The sequence below is a fragment of the Kogia breviceps genome, chromosome 9 (genome assembly GCF_026419965.1).
Source record: "Kogia breviceps isolate mKogBre1 chromosome 9, mKogBre1 haplotype 1, whole genome shotgun sequence".
NCBI classification, from domain to species: Eukaryota; Metazoa; Chordata; class Mammalia; order Artiodactyla; family Physeteridae; genus Kogia; species Kogia breviceps.
This window is the reverse complement of record NC_081318.1, coordinates 6,161,379-6,182,495: the sequence shown is the minus strand read 5'-3', so window position 1 is coordinate 6,182,495 and position 21,117 is coordinate 6,161,379. Positions and strand designations below refer to the sequence as shown.

Below are 21,117 nucleotides of genomic sequence, written 5' to 3'. Positions count from 1 at the left end.
AATGAAAGTCCTGCTCTCCCACCTCCAGCTTGGCTCACTACCCACTGCTCAGGCCCGTGACCTTGGCATCATCCTGGAATCCTGTCTTTTTCTCACATCCCACATCCAATCAGAAAGCAAGTCCTGTTGGCTCTGCATCCAGAATCCAACCCCTTCTCACTTCTCCACTGCTACCACCCTGGTCCAATCCATCAATAGTGAACAGCTTGCTTCCAACCTGGCCCCCAACCCTCTATTCTCAACACGCAACCAGAACGGTCCTTTAGGAAGGGGAGTCAGATGGCATCACTTCTTCTGCTCGAAACCCTCCCAAGCACCCCCCCCCACCCCCGTCTCATTGCCAGTGAGGGTCAGGTCGTGCAGGTCTCCGGACCCAGTCCCATAGCGCTCTCTGCTCCGAGTCCTCACCTCCTGCACCTCCGTCACTCTTCTCTCTGCTCCAGCCTCTGGCCTCCTCGTGGTTCTTCAGAAACTCCAGGCTCTCGGCAGCCTTTAGGGCTTGGAGCCTGCTGTTCCCTGTGCCAGGAATGCTCTTCCTCCAGCTAACACTGTCACCTCCCTGAAGTCTTTGTTCCAATGTCCCCTTCTCAGTGGGCCATTCTCTGTCCGCTCTATTAGAAGCCACCACCTGCCCCTCCCCTGACAGCTCTTTATCTCTTTCATTCTGCCGGGTTTCCTCCCCGTCCTGCACACCTTCCTCCATCCTTTATAACCTACTTACTTATTACGTTTAGCGTTTCACTTCTCTCTCTCCCATTAGAATGTAAGCGCCCCAAAGGCAGGGATCTTTATGCCTTGTTCATGGATAAATCCCAAGAAGAGACCCCAGTATCGCAAAGGTGTGGGTAAAGAGAACCCACTCCAAGTCTACTCAGGATGGGAGTAGAAAGCCAGCGTGCTTTCAAAGGCTGGGTGATGTTACAACCCAGGCTCGTGTTTCGTAGGATAAATAACAACATCATCTCAGATGTGGGAGTCTGGTGTTGAACAAGCACTTTCACACACATCAACCAGTCTAACTGACAGAGACCCTACTGGTTGGGGGCTGGGATCCCCCCTCTAAAGATAAGGAAGAGGAGGTTCTAAGGAGCTGTGTGACCTGCCACAAGTAGCTGTGCTATTACAGGCTGGGGCTGGGGCTGCAGAACGGCTCTCCCAACCTCAAGGTCCCCGGCTTCTCTCCTTCATCTCAATCTGCCTCTCTGATGTCCCCTCAAGGAGTGCCTGCCTGCTGGGGACAGACAGACAGACAGACAGACAGACACACACACACGTGCCCCTCCACCTTCCCCAAACACCTGCTTTTTAAAGAAGGAAATCAAGATCCCCAGAGGCCTGAGCATTTAAGCTGAATTACCCTCAATTATCTTTTAAAATACACTCCCAAAAATCTCAAGCAGATTGTTTCAAACACTGGGAATATAAATTCTAGAAAATTTGCCATCGAGGTGTCTAAAATAAATGTCAATTCGTTGGAGTAAGTTGCATTATTTCCTATGTAAGAATTACCTTTTAGCCAAACAAATGAAACCCAGTTAAACCCTGAACAAGCCCCTGGCTCCTTGCTCCTGTGGGCAGATCAGCGGGCCGTTCACGGGCTTCTCCTGGCTGGACAGATGGACACACACGTATGTGTCCGTGGAACTCCTGGGTAGGATCCACGCACACGGTTGCCACATTGCACGCCGCCCTGTCCTCCAGGAGCCACCCCCAGGTACTTCCTTTGGGAACACGTGGTTACCTGCCCATGGGCAGCCCCAGTGCCACCTCGTCCTGCCTTCCTGGCGCCACGCAATGGCCATAGGTCTAGAGAACTCAGAGGGCCCGCCCTGGCCTAAGAAGGGTAGGAGAAATGATCCAAGCAAAAGGCAGAAAGTCTTCGTCGATGCGCAGAGGGCCCCAGGCTTCTTGAGGAGCCAGGCAAACGTACACGGGATTGGGAGGAGAGGTCTGTGATCAAGGATATCATGGTCAAAGCCCGGCTCAGCAACCCCCCCATGTCCCCACACAGCACACCCTGGACGTGTCTGGGGCTCAAACAGCTGTGGTGACAACTAAGAGACCTCGTGAAGACTCACCATGGAGCGGGAGGGCGAAGGAGACAGAGTGCTGTGGTCTCAGGGCCTGGACCTGCTTGGCGCACCACTTCTGGTTTCTGCAAACCTCTGTAACAAGGCCAGCTGGTGTCCCTCCCCCCGACCTGTATGATGACTCCCCTCCAGGTAGCCCGTCCGCCTGCCCTGACCCCGTGCTCTCACTCCCACGTCAGGGCACCTGCCTTGGCCACGGCAAGCCAGTCTGTCCTGGGCCAGGGCTGTGACAACGGGGCCTTACTGCCCTGCCCGTTGCTCCGTTTCTTCTGGGGTCCTGTCCTCCTCCAGGCCCTGAACGCACTGCCCTCCCTGGGTGGGGTCTCTGCGGGCTCCGTGGCGTGATGGCTCTGAGCTTGGACTCAAGAACAGGGCTTCTCACCCCCGGCACCGTTGACATTTTGGGGCTGGATAATTCTTTTTATTCGGCTGCGCCACGTGGCACACGGGATCTTAGTTCCCCGACCAGGGGTCGACCCCAAGTCCCCTGCATTGGAAGCACCGAGTCATAGCCACTGGACCACCAGGGAAGTCCCGTGGATAATTCTTTATTGTGGGAGCCGTCTCGTGTGTTGAATGATGCTAGGAATATCTCTAGCCTCTATCCAGTAAGTTCTACCAGCACGTTCCTCTCCCCATCTCTCGGCATTGTCCTTTGTCCCTGGAGGGTGAAACTGCCTGGGGTTGAGGACCACTGCTCTAGAGTCAGACAGTCTTGGGATGTCATGCCCGGTGCAGCCTCTGAGCGATCATAACCTTTGCCCAAGTCACTGTCTCTAAGACACAAGAGCCCTTTACCTGACTCACAGGTGGATGTGAGGATTAAAGTGAGGTCGTAGAAGGACTTCCCTGGCGGTCCAGTGGTTAAGCCTCCGCGCTTCCACTGCAGAGGGCAGGGGTTCGATCCCTGGTGGGGGAACTGAGATCCCGCAAGGCGCGGCCAAAAAATAAAAAGAGGTCGTGTATGTGCAGACTTCAGCACAGCGTCCGGCGCAGAGTAAACACTCAACGAATCGTCTGCTATTACTAGCTTCCCATGCTAAAAGCCTGCCAGACCCGGGGGCCTGGGCCGCTGCTCTGCCTTACCTCTGGGTCCTGGGGGTCGTGCTGCCTACCAAGCCGCAGCTAGGGGACTAGTGAAAACAGGAGCCCTCAGAGCCCTTCACCTGTGGGCTGCCCCAATGCCATGGAGGGTACCCGTGAGGAGCTGGCCACGTGGTCATTCATAGAGGCCAGTCACGGACGCTCAGGGAGCCAAAGGGGAGTCCGGGTTCTACCCAAACCACTGGAAGCTTCCTTGAGCAGAGAACGGCCATTCGTATCCAGCGTGGGTCTTACATGAGAAGCCCGCGTAGAAACTTGGTGAGGGGAGGGGCTGCAGGAAAGGAGGGGAGGGGGGACATCGAGAAGCCACCACACGTAGTGAGTCAACCGGAGGGAAATCCAGGAGGAATTCATAAGGCCGCTCGCTGGGCCCAGGGAAGCCGAGGTTTGGGAGCTGCCGATCGAGGCATCTGAAGGCAAAGCAGGGTCTCCTCCCGGCCCCCCGCCCCTACTGCGTGGCCGTCTTGTACGAAGTGCTGCTCGTTCACCCAGTGGACACAGTCACAGCTCTCGGGACTCTTGAGTCCGAGGACCGAATGGGCACTGGCGGGGCTCAGGGCGTGGACAGGGTGGGAGGCTGAGCAGCTCACGTAGCTCCTGCCCCGGGACGGCCACAGCCGCGGCCCGAGCGGGGAAGCGTAGAGGACCCGTGTGCCCCCCACGCCAGAGCTCCGGGCTTCCTTATGGGAAAGCGAGGCCCACGCCCCTGACGGCTGCCTCCTCCGAGGGGCTGTGGGTTGGTGGGGGGGGCCGTGGCGGCGGTGGAGCAGCCAGCAGCTGCAGCCACGCCCCAGGATGACAGTGGAATCGCCGAGTTTCTGGGAGCTGCGCCCAAACCGTGGCGGAGGCGGCGGGGCGCCACGGCTGAGCTGCAGAGCTGCCCGTGGTCGGCTGCGGGCCGGCCGCCGGGCCCGGGGCGCATCGCCTGCCTGTGCATCTGTGGGAACAGCGCTGCTGGAGGCCTCTCTCCGGCTCCACGCGCTCCCACGTGCGGAAAGCTAGAGCCAGGTGTGGAGCTGGTGTCCCGGCAGCCAAGGGGCCCAAGGGAGTCCACGGTGGCAGCAAGTCAGATTGTCCCTCGGGGCCGTGGCTCTTCCTGTGGTGGGTGTGACCCGGGGGTCACCTCCTGGAGGTTCCGGCCGCCTAGAGCACAGTCTTCTCGCTCCTCATAAGACGTGACTCCAAATTCTGAAGGCAGCTCTCAAAGTCCCTCTGTCATGGGAGAACGGTGTGTCCCCTCCAGCCCCCATCATCCCCAATTCATTGTCGGAGCCCTAACCCCCAATACTTCAGAATGAGATCTTATTCGGAGGGTCTTTAAGGAGGTAATCAAGCTAAAATGAGGTGGGTCCCTAGGGTGACCCCAATCCAATATGACTGGTGTCATAAAACTAGGGAAGTTAGGAAGAGACAGACACACACGAAGGGAAGACAGTGTGAGGAGACCCAGGCAGAAGACGGCCGTCTACAAGCCACGGAGGGAGGCCTGGAGCACAGCCTTCCCGCACAGCCCTCAGAGGGAGCCCACCCTGCCCACACCTTGATCTCCGGCTTCAGCCTCTGGAATTGTGAGAAAATACATTTCCACGGTTAAAGCCGCCCAGTCTGGCACTTGGTTACAGCAGGTCTAGAAAACTAATCCCCCCCCGCCCCCCCACACTGCTCCGAACTATTCCTTGCTGCTCCATACCCCACCCGGCCCCTCCCCTCACATCCTCTGGTTTGCCTGAAGCCACAGAACACAGAGCACTCAGAACAATGGACTTATATAAACAAGGTCCTACTGTATAGCACAAGGAACTATATTCAATATCCTGTGATAAGTCAGTCATAATGGAAAAGAATATGAAAAAGATGGGGATTCCCTGGCAGTCCAGTGGTTAGGACTCTGCACTTTCACTGCTGAGGGCCTGGGGTCAATCCCTGGTCGGGGAACTAAGATCCCACAAGCTGTGTGGTGTGGCCACAAAAAAAAAAAAAAAAAAAAAAAAAAAAAAAATATATATATATATATATATATATATATATATATGAAAAAGAATGTGTATATGTGTATAACTGAATCACTTTGCTGCACAGCAGAAATTAACACAACATTGTAAATCAACTATATGCCAAACAAACAAACAAACAATGTGCTCATGAGCACAACACAGGGAGAATCTGGGGCCAGAAGACCTGAGTTTGAGTCTTTATTCCACCACCTACTGACAGGAGGACAAAAGTGCCAACCTCTCTGAGCCTCAGTCTCTTCATCTCTAAAATGGGTATAGCATCATCACACCTCTCTCACTGCGTTATTGTGAGCAGCAAAATAGAAACAAGAGGGCATATGTGAAAATTGTCTTTGTCACAGAGGCCTGAATGCAGTCCTCACTGTCACTAATGTATTACTCTTTGGTAAGCACGCCTCCCACTTTGGACTTGGACTGAACTTCCTGTCAATTAAAAACTTGATTCTCTTTCTACTTTGTGCCAAAACACGTCTCTCCATCCCATACTTGTAAAGTTGCCTTTCTGGACTCAAGAATATTCCTCTTGTAAGAATTAACCCGTTATTCCAGCTTGAGAGCTTCTGGATCTCAATTCCCTTATCCAATATATTTACCATCCTTTTCAGCTGTGCCTCATTCATAAATCCAGTGAGCGTGACCTTCTCTCTTCATCCAAGTCTTTACTGAACGTATTGAAAAAGCCACCAGGACAGAGCCCTGTCTCCAAATGATCTACACCCTTTGGAATTAGTCTTCAATTGGCAGCAATTTTACTCAATCACCGTAATATCCAGTGATGTCCTGCAGTGTCATGGTGGTAGTTTAAAATCAGCTACAGTAGGAGTATTTATACCACAGACATTAGCAAATGATACAAATCATATTTCGTCTCCTCCTTCCCACCCTGTCAAGAGCCAGTTGTTAAGTATTTACCAGCAAACCACTGCATTCAGGCCACTTGTATGTGTCATACTCAAGACACTGGGAGAGACTCTGTCAAACGCCTCCAAATTAACACAAGGTTAATGACTGACTCAGGGCCAGACAGCCAACTAGTGTCCAAGGGGCTCAAACTCCCGCGTTCTGATCTCAAGGCCAGCATTCTTTTCTGCTCACCCTCTGACCTGCTCTCACGCTGGTTGTCAAAAGTACCCTGAATTCCCTCAGCAGCCACTGCTCTGGGTTCACAACATGGACAAGATGAGAGGGAGAATCTCCAAAAGCCCTGGCCCTTCTCATTAGCAGCACACCCCTGAGGACTGATGAGTGATGAGGCTTCTCTACCTCGGAGAGGGTCCTCAAGTGTTTGACAAGACTCTGCATTTCGTTTATAATTCATTGACGGCAGGAGGCCACCCAGAGTGACAGCAGCTCTTCATGCAGTGTGCCTCCGCTGGGGCCCACTGAGAAACACTGATTTGGGGTACGGGGCCTGAAGGCTAGAAGAGATGACAGGTGACAGGTCATGGGGTAAGCAAAGCTCACGGTGGATGCTGCAGACTGCGAAAGCCAGACAGGTTTCGCTTAGCCCACGGTGCGTCTTCAACACTTTAAAAAATCTTAAAAATGGAAAGATTTCATATAAAAAGCCAGATTCCCAGAATCTCTTACAACGCTGGAAATCTGGCAACACAGATGGAGTTGAGGGGCTGTCTGTTTCTGAAGGGGTGAGAGCTCTGCAATCCACCGCGCCCCCATTCCCTATTTTAGGGGTTGAATCTCTCATGCCCCTAGGGACCCAGCAATTAATGGGAAGAAATGGTGTGGGCCTCGTGCACAATGACAACTAGCCTTTGACCTGGGCCTCAGAGCTGGGGTGAACAGGGGATGCTGGCCCATATAGAGGCCTGGCTGCTTTGCCCTTTGAGGGCCGAGGTTTGGGTCATGGCACCTCAGAAGATGCGGTGGACAGACCCCAGCTGGGACTCTTCCCCAACCACTGGGAAGCTTCTTAACCTCTCTGCACGGTGTTGTGGGGAGGACAGATCGCTTAAACCATGTAAAAGTCTTAAAACCGCAATAAGGCCTCGGTCAACACCGGCTGCTACTATTCTGACCCCAGCCGGCTTCCCTTCCCTTCCCCTTCCTGAAGTTGCTGCCCTGGATCTTGGGTGGTGCGGAGGAAGTGAGGGCTGCTGGGGGGCAGTCTTGACGGACGGGGTGTCGACCACCCAGCGGGCATATTTTTGACAGGGTTTCTAAGACTGGATTTTCTCCTGAAGGAAGAGGTCTGGGTGAAATGGGGGAAGGGGTGGTAAAGTCGGGGCTCAGAGCGGAAACTGAGGCAAGAGAAAGCAAAAGCGTGATGATGCTTCCAGCTGGTGGGGGAGGGGTGGAGTGGGATTCCTAGACAGAGCTGGAGCTCAGCTTCCCCTCCCTCTCCTCAGGCCCCGCCCCCACCAGCAGGCCCCTCCCCCACTCCTGCAGCACCTCCCCCAAGCCCACCCACCTGGGTCCCTGCTGTTGATTCAGCTGCTGGGACCAGAAGGAATCTGTTCACAGCCCAGGAGAGACGGAGGACCACAGGGCTCTCTCCTGGGCTCCGCTGGCTCACTTTTTTTTTTTTTTTCCTCCAGCTAAAAACGTCATTGAAGGCCAAGGAGGCAGGCCTCGCAAACATACCAATTGCATCAGGCTGGCCAGCAAGCTGCTGTCTGGAAAGATGGCGAACGCTCACAGGGTAACTCTGCATCTGAGCTCTCAGAACCGGGATCAGAGACCACCTCTTCACTGCCGGGCGGAAAGCCCGGGGCTTCTCGCTGACTCTAGCCTTTATGAGGCAATGGTGTCCGTGAGGACAGCTGGCTGCACTGGGAACCAAGCAGACACCAGTCGGTCACCAGAGCCAGTGCTCTGGGGTCGACAGCTGACACCTGGAGCCGGGACAGAGCCCAGCATCACATTTTAACCCAGCGGTGATGAGGGGCGCTCCCTGCATCCATGGCGTGCGGGCCTTGTGCATGCAGAGTGCCTGGTACTCAGCTTCCCCCGAGTCTTTATAGGCCCCTAGGGGATTAAGTCCTGTCCTACAAGGAGACCCTGAGACCCAGGGAGCTAAGTGTCTCTGCCCAAGTCCGCCTAGCAGGTAAAGGGCACAGCTCAGCCTCTAAGGAGGCCTGGGGGCTCTGAAGCCTATCTAGACAGCCCCGCCACCGTCCAGCTCTCCCAGTGGGCACCAAGGTCTGAGCAGCCGGCACAGGCCCCCAGGTAAGGCACACCCGAAGACGCCAGAGCTGGATGTTCCCGAGAGCAGACGCAGGGCGTGTGGGAGATCCGCCTCCAAATGTCCAGAGGCGGGCAAATGTCGCGGGAGCAGAGAGGGGTTCATTCTCTGTAACTCCAAGGGCAAGACCGAGGTCACGGGAAGGAAGAACCTCCCTCACCACAAGAACAACTGAAGAGGGGATGGGCTTCCCTGATGATGGTGAACAGGTCCTATCGGAGAGGGACTGCCGGGGCGTGGGCCAAGAGCGCCTGCACAGAGCAGCTCAGGTGTCAGCAGGTCAAGGTGGGCACGCAAGAATGGCCCATTCTTGGGTCGTCGGGGTGTAGAGAGGGCGGGGCCAACGGTACAGAGGGACCTCGGGCTACTTTTAGCATCAGCTGTCAGGGCCACCTCCTCTCCCCCACTGCCTCATTCATCCGCTCATTCGTTCAAGAAACAGGGAGCTCCCTGGCGGTCCAGTGGTGAGGACTCCGTGCTTTCACTGCCATGGCCTGGGTTCAACCCCTGGTTGAACCAATGTTCCCCAAGCCACACAGCCAAAAAAATACCTATATATAGTTTTCACCACTGTGTTGAACAAGACAAATGCAGTCTGTGCCTTTAAGGAGCACGCCCATGAAATATTGAAATTTTTGGTACATGCTACAAGAAGGTGGAACTTTACACCTTGGAGTGGGAGAAAGTGTCCCTGGAAGAAGTGGTATTTAAGTCAAGACTTGAATGATGCATGTACTTAGGCAGGTGAAGGGAGCTGGAAGGGTGCTGCAGGCCAAGGGAACGGCATATGTGAAGCCCTCAAGGACACGGAAGACGCAATGGATCAGGCCTGTGTTACGAGAAGCCCATTTGGCTACTCTGATGGGTTGGGGCTGGGGGGAGGGGGCCAGACCCTGTGCGGGGCACCAGTTGTCATCCAGGCAAAGACAACAGCAGCATGGGCTAGCGTGGTGACGTGGGGAATAAGAAGTGGATGGAAGTGAGATGTGTCTAGGAAATAAAATCAAATAAAACGATTGTCCCGATGGAGAGAGAAGGAAGGGGTAGGGTCAAAGGTCACTCTCAAGTCTGAACTTGAGCTTTGATGTCACTGTCCAGCAACGTGGATGCCCCCCCCCCACCCGCAAAGGGGACTCTGGTCTCTTGTCATCATGTGTTCACAAGGAGGCTTCTAATCTATTCTTTTTTTTTGCATTACGCGGGCCTCTCACTGTTGTGGCCTCTCCCGTTGCGGAGCACAGGCTCCGGACGCGCAGGCGCAGCGGTCACGGCTCACGGGCCCAGCCACCCCGCGGCATGTGGGATCTTCCCGGACCGGGGCACGAACCCGTGTCCCCCGCATCGGCAGGCGGACTCTCAACCACTGCGCCACCAGGGAAGCCCTAATCTATTCTTTAGGAGTCAAGACTCTAGAATAATCCTCTGCCATCTCGCCCCACGTCTCTTCCCTTTGGGAGGGGCTGTCTAATGAGGTGGTGAGGGTCTGACACTTTCTGGACAAGTTCCTCTCCTGGGTCAGGGGGGAGGTGAAGTCACGGCTGTCCCCCGTGGCCTGCCTTCCCCTTTAGGGGGGGTCTGCTGACAGGAGGCTGCCCATCTCCTCCTGCTAACCTGCACCAGGTAAGCAAACCCAAGGTTAGGATGTCAGGTCCGCCTTCTACATCTGGGCTTCAGGTTCAGGCTTTTTTCTTCAGTCCAGCTTTCCCTGCCATAAAGTTGATAAATGCCTGCCATCTGTGTCTAGTTCTCAGTGGGTTCAGGGCCTGGGGGTAAAGTGTGTGACTGGTCCCTCCCTGTACCCAAGCTCACCTGTTGGGCACACGTGCTGATCAAGGTCTTTATTCTCCTATGAGGAGTCTGTGCCTTTAAGGAGCACATCCATGAAATACTGAAATTTTTGGTATTGATACCAAAAATGTATTGATAAGAATGTATCGATAACTGTGTACTTGATTCCCAATTTTAAATAAACTCGCCCGCCCCCTGAGAGTCACTGGAGACTTTGCTGTAGATGTTGACAGGCAACGCGTTCTTCTGGCCGTTCTAAATTTTATCTTTGGATCGAGCTCGGTCAGCAGTATTTGCACAGCTGTGTGATGTTCTGTCAGCCCTGGGCTGAGCCCGAGGAAACTGCTGTGGAATTGTTGAGGATATTGCTTAACTTGTCACACAGAATCCCCCGCGTGTCGTCACACAGGAGACACTTCTCGGGGTCTCATGGCCAGAAATCACAGTCGTTTGGGGCAAATGGTTTGACTTTTGTCCTACGGGCAGTGTAACCCCTCCTGAGTCCCCGCGGTGGGAGGGGCTCCGGGGCTCATGGTCTGCCTGTTGTCTGCTCACCTCATCCTTGGCTACAACATCCTTTCCCTACCCTGCGTTCGTTCCTCTGCCCCGATTTCCTCACCATGTGTGTCTTTGCAAACTACCTCAAGCTCTTTTGGAACGAGGCGAGTGCATCTTCCTGCATCTTTTCTCCCCCGCCCCCCTCACAGCATATACCGTTCCTCACTCCAAGCCCCAGAATGTTCTTCAGTCTGGAAAGAAGGTTGACATGGGAGATGATCCAAGTTTGTAAATTCCAGTAAAGGCATGAGTGGCCACATTCTCATGAGACAGTTTCTCAGATTTCCTGGATGTGAGTTTGGGGCACAGAGAAATGGGTTTCACAGCTTAGGAAGCAGATCAAGAGGTGGGCCAGGGACTTCCCTGGTGGCGCAGCGGATGAGAGTCCGCCTGCCGATGCAGGGGACGCGCGTTCGTGCCCCGGTCCGGGAAGATCCCACGTGCCGCGGAGCGGCTGGGCCCGTGAGCCATGGCCGCTGCGCCTGCGCGTTCGGAGCCTGTGCTCCGGGACGGGAGAGGCCCCAGCGGTGAGAGGCCCGCGTACCGCAAAAAAAAAGAGGTGGGCCAGGCTGAGGTGTGCTACGGGGGCCCAAATACACCCCCATAGGGTCCCTAGGAGTTACCGAGGGTCTGCATATCCCAAAGAGCCACAGCCCCACCCCCAAAGTCTCCCTCAGCCGAACGCCCCCCATGGACCCTCTGGAGCAGTGATTCAAGAGGGCTCCGAATCCAGCCAAAGAGGAGAGCCGTTTGCTCTGTCTGCGGCTCCTCCGCGTCCTCCGGTGACACCTCCCCCTGGTGCCACCTCAGCTCATTACCTCTGCCACTTAACGCTCACTAACAGCGAGCTCTCCAGCTCTCGCTCGCAATCACGCCGCAGGCACTTGGGGCGAAGACAGCCTCCAGCTGCTGCACGCCCGGCCCAGGCCGCCCGCCCGTGCTGTCTAGACGCTAGCACGGGGCCTGTCAGCTTCCAAATGACAGCACGTGCCCGAGCCACCGGGCGTCAAAGTCGGCTCCCCGCCTGCGACTGCATGCGCAGAATGGCCAATCTTATGTCGACGTGACTCCAAAGCAAAATGCCAGAAGCTTCCCCCAGCCCCTCGCCCCTCACCACCTTCATCACACGGGGAGGTCAGGGCTCCCGACCTCCCAGGAAGCCTAGACTGAACCTCACGACTGGGGCCACTCGGGGACCAGGTGTCACGGCGACGTACTCACTGCTCCCAGAGCCTGCCAAGCACCTCGGTCTTCTCAAGCCTCCCCTCCCCCACCGCCCATCCCTTCAGGTAGATCATCCCCGTTGGGCGAGGACGGAAACAGCCCAGGGTGCCCACGCCCTGCCGCTGGGGAGCCCCGAGGGCTTCTCTCAGTGCACCCCAAGTCAGCTGCAATTTACAAGGATTCGCGACGTAAGGGCCTGGCTCTGCTGTACCTCCCAGGGACCTGAGCTGCCTCCCCGTCAGCCAGCCCCCCGCATTCGACCTGGCCTCCACCTTCAGACACCCCAGAACTTTAGAGCTGCCCAGGAAGCATGTATTTAGTATACTAGCTCACATCTTTCCTCTAGGAGTCTGCATTCAAAAACCAACCCCACGAGCTAAGGGACACTTTTGCACTTAACCTAGGGCAGTGGTTAGGTTGTGGGCCAGTGGGTCGGACCTTTGTCTGGGGGCCTTGATGAACTGCACGTGTTTCCGTGGTGACCAGCACCCGGTGATGGTCTCTCTGCCATCCAGTGCTGCGCCAGCTCTGGGCCAGCCAGGCTCCCCCTGCAGCCAGTGCCCTGCACCATTCCGCCCTGGGCCAACCGATCAGAGGGGTGCGGGGTAGAGAGTGGGCAGGGCTGCCCTGGCCTTCAGAGCGGCCCAGGCAGGAAAGCAAGTTCCTCTGCCCCTTCCCAGGGAGGAGAAGCTGAGAAAAGCACTCTCATTCGGCCCAGCCCCTGCCCCCGAGTCACCAGCCTACCCCACCTTCCTGTTCTCTGAAAGCCAACTTCAAATTGCCCCAACGAAGGGCTTTCCTGACGTCTCCCTTGTCAGAGCCCGGAGGCCTGAGTCATCCACTCTGGCACTTCCTGTGGGATGGCCAAGTCTGCTCCCCATCCTGGACTGCCAGCCCGAGGGCGGGGACTGGGTCCCTCACACCTCCAGGGCCCTGAGAGCATCCCATCTGTTGCCAGGTGACTCCCACCGGTGAGGTGGCCGAAGTGATGGGTGGGGCTGGACAGGCAGAGCTCAGACCAGGCTGCAGGCTTCAGACCCAGCTCCAACCCCTCCCTCCCCCCACACAGATGGATGGGGCTCTGGGGCAGGTGGCCTTTCACGTGGGGCCTTAGCACTTCCTTCTGGACCAGGGGCACCCAACGTGAGACTAGCTAGGCTGTCCTCCTGTCACACTGCTGGGAGGAGGCTCAGGAGGGTCCAACTGACGTGCAATGGGCCTGAGAGTGCCTTTGAGCCAGTGCAGGGCTGGCTGCCCCAGAGGCCCTGAAATAGGATGCCACCGCCACCCCTCCTGACCCAAACAAAGCCCTGCCTGCAGCCTGGAAGGCCTTCGGGTGTTCGCCATACATGTTTGGGGGTAGGTTTCTAGAGCCCAAGTTGTGCCAGGGCTCAGCAGGCTCCTGTTCCTCCCGACCTGCAGAAAGCACGTGTGCCCATGTGTGGGGGGGTGTTGGGCACATGGGTGCACTCACACACACGAGGGCACGGAGGCGTGTGTGGGGGTCTGGGGTGGGGAGGAAGCGGAACAAGCCAGAGCACTAGACCATTTTCACATGAGCCAGCACCTTGGCTTCAGGCTCGCTCGTCCCTGTCTGCAATGGCTTTGAGAGGCAGGGCCCGGGGACGGCGGGAGGTAAGGGGACACTGAGCAAGAGGGAGGGCAACGGCGCGGTAGCTGGCAGCAGGGTCTGGGCAGAGGCTCCAGCTGTCACCGGGGATGAGAAGAGGCACTGCCACGGGTCCAGATGGGGGCACAAGTGCCAAGAGGGGGCCATGGAGTGTGACCAGAGGCTGAGAGCCAGCAGCGCTCAGTGGAGCCCCAGGGCTCCTGCTACTGGGCTGGTGGGGGAAACAGCGCCTACCTGTACCACGGTGGGTGGGTGCTGAAGGCCTGGAGTCATAGGTGGCTGGGTCCTGCAGTGGGGGAGTCATCCAGTGCCCCCTCGGTGCCCGGGCCCAGAGCCTACCGTGCCTGCAGCGCCGAGGGCCATTCTGAGGAGGATCTGAAAGGAGAGGACGGTGGGAGGGGCGGGCCAGACCCCAAGCCCCAGAGGCCGACTCCCAACGGGCCTGAGGATGCCGAGGGGCCCGCTGCGTGGACCCACTCCCTGCGCGCTCTGAGGGAGGCAGGAGGTGTGCAAGAAGGGACGAGGGGGCGGGCGAGGGCCAGCCCGGCTGGGTGGCACGAGGAGGAGTGCGGGGTGGGAGGAGTGTGAGTGCAGGAAGCCGTCAGAGGCAGGTCCTGCAGGACAGGGTCAGGTGGACGGAGCAGAGGCTCCAGGCAGATGTGGGGGACTTGGCAATAGGTAGGGGAGGGCCGACAGCCAGGTGGGGACCTGGATGACTTCCAGAGCCCAGGGCCGTCCCAGGGGAATCTAGGGGTGGCTGGCAGGTAGATCTGAGCTGCTCTGTACTCTGCTCAGCTCACATGGAACCCTCCCTGTGTGCACAGCCTGGTTTCACCCCCATGCAAGAGCAGGACAGCTGCGGGCTGGGGTCAGAGCCCAACTTGTGAGCTGGATGGAGCCCCTGGGCAGATGGTGGGGAGTGGGGGATGGGGGGGGCAGCGCAGTACCTACAGGGGGCGGGGCTTGAGAGCAGTTCAGGGTCACGTGTAGGTGGTGTTGGCCAGAGGGCCACTCTGAGAAGGTGAGGAGGAATGGGAGGCAAGGAGAGGAGGAAGATGCCAGCAGGGGAGATGTTACCAGCCCAGGGCTGGGAGGAGGTGCCCTGCAGCAAGGTGGGAGACAGAGGGACAGTCTGAAGGGAGAGAGGTGTCCAGGCAAGAGGATGCCAAGTGGAGACAGGGCAGGTGCCAGGCGGTGAGGAGGAGGGGAGGTGAAGGAGGGGAGGTGCCAGGCAGGGGGGAGGAGGGGAGGTGCCAGGCAGGGGGGAGGAGAGGAGGTGCCGGGCAGGGGGGATGAGGGGAGGTGCCAGGCAGGGGGGAGGTGCCAGACACAAGGGAGGAAGGGAGGTGCCAGGCAGGGGGGAGGAGGGGAAGTGCCAGGCAGGGGGAGAAGGGGAGGTGCCAGGCAGCGGGTGGAGAGGAGGGAGAGCATGCCAGTCAGAAGCAGGATGGGAAAGTGCTAGGCAGGGAGGAGGTGACAGGCAGTTGGGGAGGAGGGCAGGTACCAGGCAGGGGGGTGCCAGGCAAAGGGAAAGAGGGGAAAGGCTGGGGAGAGAGAAAGGGAAGGTACCAGGTAGGGGAAGGAGGGAAAGATGCCAGGCAGGGGTGAGGAAGGGGGAGAATCAGAGAGGAGGCGGGATGGGAGTTTGCCAGTCATGGAAGAGGTGCAAGAAAGGGAGTGGGGGTGGGTACCAGGCAGGGGCAGGGAGAGAGTCAGTAGTTGGGGGGGGGGAGAGATCAGGAAGGGAGAAGGGGAGGAAGAAGCCAGGCAGGGAGAAGGGGGTGCCAGGTAAGGGGAAGGTGCCAGGTAAGAGGAAGGTGCCAGGAAGGGAAAAGAAGGGAGGTGCCAGGCAAGGGGAGGAGGGGGTAGATGCCAGACGGGGTGGGGGGAGGGATGCCAGGCAGACGGGAGGAGAGGAGATACCAGGCAGGGGGGAGGAGGGATGCCAGGCAAGGGAAGGAGGGGTGATGCCAACAGAAGCAAGACGGGTACTGCCAAGCAGGGAAGGGCGCGGCGCGGCGGCGCGGCGCCTCCTCCAAGGGCCTGGGGACCGCGCGGCGCGGGTCGCTCACCTGCTCCCCCGGGACCCTGGCCCGGAGCGCGGCTGCTCGCTCCCAGCTCGGCGCTCGGCTCGGCCCCGGCGCCTGCGCCGCTGCAGCGCTGAGCGGGGGAGGCGCAGGGAGCGTCTGCAAAGAGCGAGGAGTTTAATAATGAGTTAGGGATCAGAGCAGGCAGCGTCGCCCCATCCATCCGAATATGTGATCGCCAGGCTAGGAGCACCGCGGCGCGCCCTTGCCGGGCCCATTGTGATCTGCAGTCTGTGCACAGATGTGCCTTCGGTCTGTGGATGCACCTACGCGCTCGTGGATTCACACAGACCGTCAGAGCGTCCGATGTGACCGCAGGCGTTACCTAGTCTAGGACCACACACACACACACACACACACACACACACACACACACACACACACAAACGCTGTGGGGTGGGGAGGGGGCTTCGGTTCCACTCCAGGTTCAGGGACAGGCTCTGACCCATGCCCCCCACCCCACTATGCACTTGACACTCATGGTCTAATCTGGGTTCCTCCCAGCTTTACTCCTGTCTCTGCAGGGACTCTGGCAGCCAAGAGAAGCCCTTTCTGGACGTCCAGCTAGATAGGCCGCTCTCTGGTCACCCCACGGGCTCTCTGTCTCTGTGAATCTGAGTACTCTGAATACCTCATATGAATGAAATCATACAGTATTTGCCCTTATGTGACTGGCTGATTTCACTTAGTATAAAGTCCTCAAGGTTCATCCATGCTGTAGCATGTGTCAGAATTTCTTTCCTTCTAAGGCTGAATACGATTCTGTTGTCAGCAAAAGAGAAAGACAAGCATCATATGATAATCACTTATATGTGGAATCTAAAAAAATGATACAAATGAACTTATTTCTTTTTTTTTTCAAATGAACTTATTTACAAAACAGAAATAGACTCACAGACGTAGAAAACAAACATGGTTACCAAACAGGAGGGGGGAGGGATAAATTAGGAGTTTGGGATTCACACATACACACAACTATATACAAAATTCAATCATTCGTGAGTGAGACCTGGGGTTGTTCACTGTACTACTGCTTGAATAGCAAGAATTTGGAAACGTCTGAAGGTTCATCAACAGGTGACACAGTAAACAAATCACGTGACCAGTGTAAACAGGTGACAAAATAAATACACCACTCAATGAATCTATCGGAGTAGGGCGGGAATTCCCTGGCGGTCCAGTGGTTAGGATTCTGTGCTTTCATTGCTGAAGGGCCCAGGTTCGATCTCTGGTGGGGGAACTAAGATCCTACAGGCTGTGCAGTGTGGACAAAAAAAAAGACAAAACAAAGCAAAAAAACCAGTAGGGAAACCCTCTATATACTGATAGAGAAGAATCTCAAAGGTGAGACAAGAGAATAAAAGGAAAATGTGCAGAACAGTGTGTAAAGCGTGCTAGTGTGTGTGTGTGTGTGTGTGTGTCTGTAAGTGCACGAACACACACACACACACACACACAGAGGCCTCTGGACAGATACAGGAGAAACTGGTCACAGCGGCTGCCTCTGGTGAGGGGCTGGAGGACAGGGGTGGAGGAACCTTTACTTTCCACTGTGTTTTCTTTTGTAGCTTTTGAATTTAGAATACTTTACCCATTCAAAAAATATGTAAAAGTTCACAAAAATCGTTTATATCATCTTTTAGACTTTCAGTATTTTCTGAGCACCCACTATGCAAAATCAGACCACAAACCCATTAACCATACGGGACCCTTTGTGTGTTCATCTCCCTCAGGCATTCCGCGCTTCTTCCTGGAGCTGGTGTTACTGTGGGCCCGGCCCTGTACTAGGCTCTATGCGGCAGGGATATGAACCGCCTCTGAACCAGGTGCGGGATTAATACAGGTAAATAGCTCACTACACCAGGTAGAAGGAAGGAGTCCAGTCACAGAGGCCAGCCCCAATGCTGGGGGGGTACGGCCAGTAGAACGGAGGGTGCCAGGGATTGTGGGGAAGCAGGAATGGGGAGTTAGTGTTAACGGGGACAGAATTTGTGTTGCTAGATGAAAACAGTTCTGTGGATGGATAGTGGTGATTAACAATGTGAACGTAGTTAACGCCACAGAACTGTGCACTGAAAAAATGGTTAAGATGGTAAATTTTCTTTTATTTGTATTTTACCACAATGAAAAAAAAATTTTTAATGCTACTAGAAAGTAAGAAAGATGTGAGATTTCCCTGGTGGTCCAGTGGTTAAGACGCCACGCTTCCATTGCAGAGGGGCACGGGTTCAAGCCCTGGTCAGGGAACTAAGATCCCACATGCCGCGTGCCCCACCCCCCGCCAAAAAAGGGTAAGAAAGACGTGTTTCCTCACCCTCACCACGTGTCCAGCACTATATCAGGTGTTTGTCCTTCCCAACAGCCCTGCAGGACGGACATTACTATTTGCATTTACAGAAGATAAAACACGAAGTTCTGGGAGGTCAAGTGACACGTCCGAGGCCATTGTAACTCACACGTGGCAGAGCTGGGGTTCAAATCCATGTCGGTTGGGCTTCCTCCCATGCCCCCCCGCAGGCATCTCTGGGGAAGTGGGCGGGGAGTACGTTCGGGGAAGAGGCAGCCTTAGTGCTGAGTTTTTTTTTTTAAACATCTCTATTGGAGTAGAATTGCTTTACAGTGGTGTGTTAGCTTCCGCTGTATAACAAAGCGAATCAGATATACGTATACATATGTTCCCATATCTCTTCCCTCTTGCGTCTCCCTCCCACCCTCCCTATCCCACCCCTCTAGGTGGTCACAAAGCACTGAACTGATCTCCCTGTGCTATGCGGTTCCCGCTAGCTAGCTATTTTACATTCGGTAGTGTAGATATGTCCATGCTGCTCTCTCACTTCATCCCAGCTTACCCGCCCCACCTCGCCGGGTCCTCAAGTCCATGCTCTACATCTGCATCTTTATTCTCAGCCATAAAAAGAAACGAACTTGAGTTATTTGTAGTGAGGTGGATGGACCTGGAGTCTGTCCTACAGAGTGAAGTCAGTCAGAAGGAGAAAAACAAATACTGTATGCTCACACATATAGATGGACTCTAAGAAAAACTGGTTCAGATGGCGCTGCAGCCTGGTGAACTGAAGGAGCAGGCGAAGGAGCCTGCCCGGTGCGGGGGTCTGGGGTGCGTGCCCAGGAGCGCGTGCTTTGTCCCGGGCTGGTGGGCACCAGCAAGGGCTGCTGTACCTTCTGGAGTTCTGGGCTTTCCTTGGGGTTTTCAGGACTCATCAGCCCCCTCCCTGCTTCTGTGTCCCCCAAACAGACCCACAGATCAGGGCAGGGAAGGTACAAAGATTCCAGAAACTGCTCTGAGAGTTAATCAGATTTTTTCTGATTTAGTGCTTTTCTTTTCTTAAAGAGTCCTCCCTCAATTGTGTAAACTTCAGGCCCCACAAATACCTGGACATGGTCCTGACTGAACCCGTAGAGTAAACTGTGAGTGCTCTTCCTCTCCTGGGCAACTTTTGTTTTCTCTGGAGTTCATAATTAGCTTAAAAAATACTTTAAGAGCAACTTTAGATTCACAGCAAAATGGAGTAGAAAGTACAGAGGGGTCCCATATATATATACCCCCGAGCCCCCTGACCCCAACACACGGCCTGTCCCCATCATCAGCATCCCCCAGCAGAGAGGTACACTTGTAACTACTGATGAACATACACCGACACATCACAGTCACCCGAAGTCCATAGTTTACAGGAGGGTTCACTCCTGGTGTTGTACATTCTCTGGGTCTGGATGAATGTATAAGGACCTGTATCCAGCATTATAGTATCACGCAGGGTAGTTTCACTGCCTAAAATCCCCCGTGCTGTCCATCTTTCCCTCTCCTAACCCCTGGCAACCACTGATCTTTAACTGTTTCCATAGCTTTGCCTTTTTCAGAATGTCATAGAGTTAGAATCATACAGGATGCAGCTTTTTCAGATTGGCTTCTTTCACTTCGAAATATGCATTTAAGGCTCCTCCTTTTATGTCTCCTTGTGGCTTGATAGCTCATTTCTTTTTAGAATAATATTCCATTGTGTGGATGCACCACAAGAATGATTACCTTTTTTTTAAAAAAAATGCTTGTTTGTTTGTTTGCTTAGTTTTCTATGTACTTATCAAATCAACCCCAAAGCTCTGCAGACTGTCTAGACCTCTTCTCAGGGCATTCAGGCTCTAATGGTTCTTCTGGAGCCTTCTGACCTGTTCCACCTGGATCCACAGCTGTCATCCTGGAATCTCCCTTCACATTAATCTTGGAAATTCTCTTCACAGCTCTACTGTTCTTTCATTCATTCGACGAGTAGGTGTTGAGAGCTTACTGTATGCCTGGTGTTGTTTCGGGGACTAGGACACAGCAATGAATAAAATGAACCAGAAAGTTTCTTCCTGCTCGGAACTTGACTTCCAATGGGAAAGATAGACAACAAGTAAGAAAAATATGTGAGATGTTCATTCCAGGTATGCAAGGCTGCTTCAATATTAAAAAATCTATCAATGTTGGGACTTCCCTGGTGGTCCAGTGGGTAAGACTCTGCCCTCCCAATGCAGGGGGCCCGGTTTCAATCCCTGGTCGGGGAACTAGATCCCGCATGCTGCAATTAAGAGTCCACATGCCGCAACTAAGAAGTCCGCATGCTGCAACAAAGATCTGGCGTGTCGCAACTAAGACCCGGAGCAGCCAAAATAAATAACTAAATAAATATTTTTAAAAAAATCTATCAATGTAACCTACCATATTAACAGGCTAAAGAAGTAAAATCAAATGATCACATCAATCAATGCAGAGAAAGCATTTGACAAAATCCAACACCCATTCATGATAAGAACTCTCAGAAAAATTGGAACAGAGGGAACTTCCTCAACTTGATAAAGGGCATCTACAGAACACCTTGAGCTAACACTACACTTAACTGTGAAAAACTGAATGCTTTTCCCCTAAGATCCAGAAAAAGGCAAAAATGTCCACTCTTGTTACTCTTATTCAACACATTTCTGGAAGTTCTAGCCAGAGCAACAAGGCAAAAAAAGGAAAGAAAAGACATAGAAATCATAAAGAAGAAATAAAAGTATCCTTATTTGAAGATGACATGACTGTCTACACAGAGAATCCCAATAAATCTTTTTTAAAAAGCCCACAAACAAACAAACCTCCTAGAACTAATAAGTGAGTTCTGCAAGGCCACAGATTATAAAAGGACACAAAAATCAATAGCATTTCTATGTACTAGCAATGACCATGTGGACACTGAAATTAAAAAAACAAAACCATTTACAATTACTCAAAAGATGGAAATATTTAGTGTAAATATAACATGTGCAGGATTTTCATGCTGAAACTACCCAATGATGATGAAAGAAAACAAAGAAAACCGAAATAATGGAGAGAAATAGCATGTTGATGGTTTGGAAGATTCTACATAGTAAAGACATCAATTCT

The 21,117-nt window shown here is 54.4% G+C and overlaps 1 protein-coding gene across 4 annotated transcripts in view; it reads right to left on the bottom strand.

Annotated features, from left to right (window-relative positions):
- Positions 1 to 21,117, bottom strand: part of SMARCD3 (SWI/SNF related, matrix associated, actin dependent regulator of chromatin, subfamily d, member 3) — a 56,170-nt gene that overhangs the window by 17,499 nt on the left and 17,554 nt on the right. For 2 of the 4 annotated variants that reach the window (XM_067041864.1, XM_067041863.1), the window contains 2 exons: positions 15,684 to 15,797; positions 13,846 to 13,986 (listed from right to left, as the gene is read on the bottom strand). In XM_067041864.1, coding sequence (XP_066897965.1) covers positions 13,846 to 13,884 — 39 coding nt within the window. In that variant the 5' untranslated portion in view covers positions 13,885 to 13,986; positions 15,684 to 15,797. Of the gene's footprint in view, positions 1 to 13,845; positions 13,987 to 14,562; positions 14,714 to 15,683; positions 15,811 to 21,117 lie in introns of those variants that run through there. The other 2 variants (XM_067041865.1, XM_059074122.2) reach the window with 2 other exon arrangements.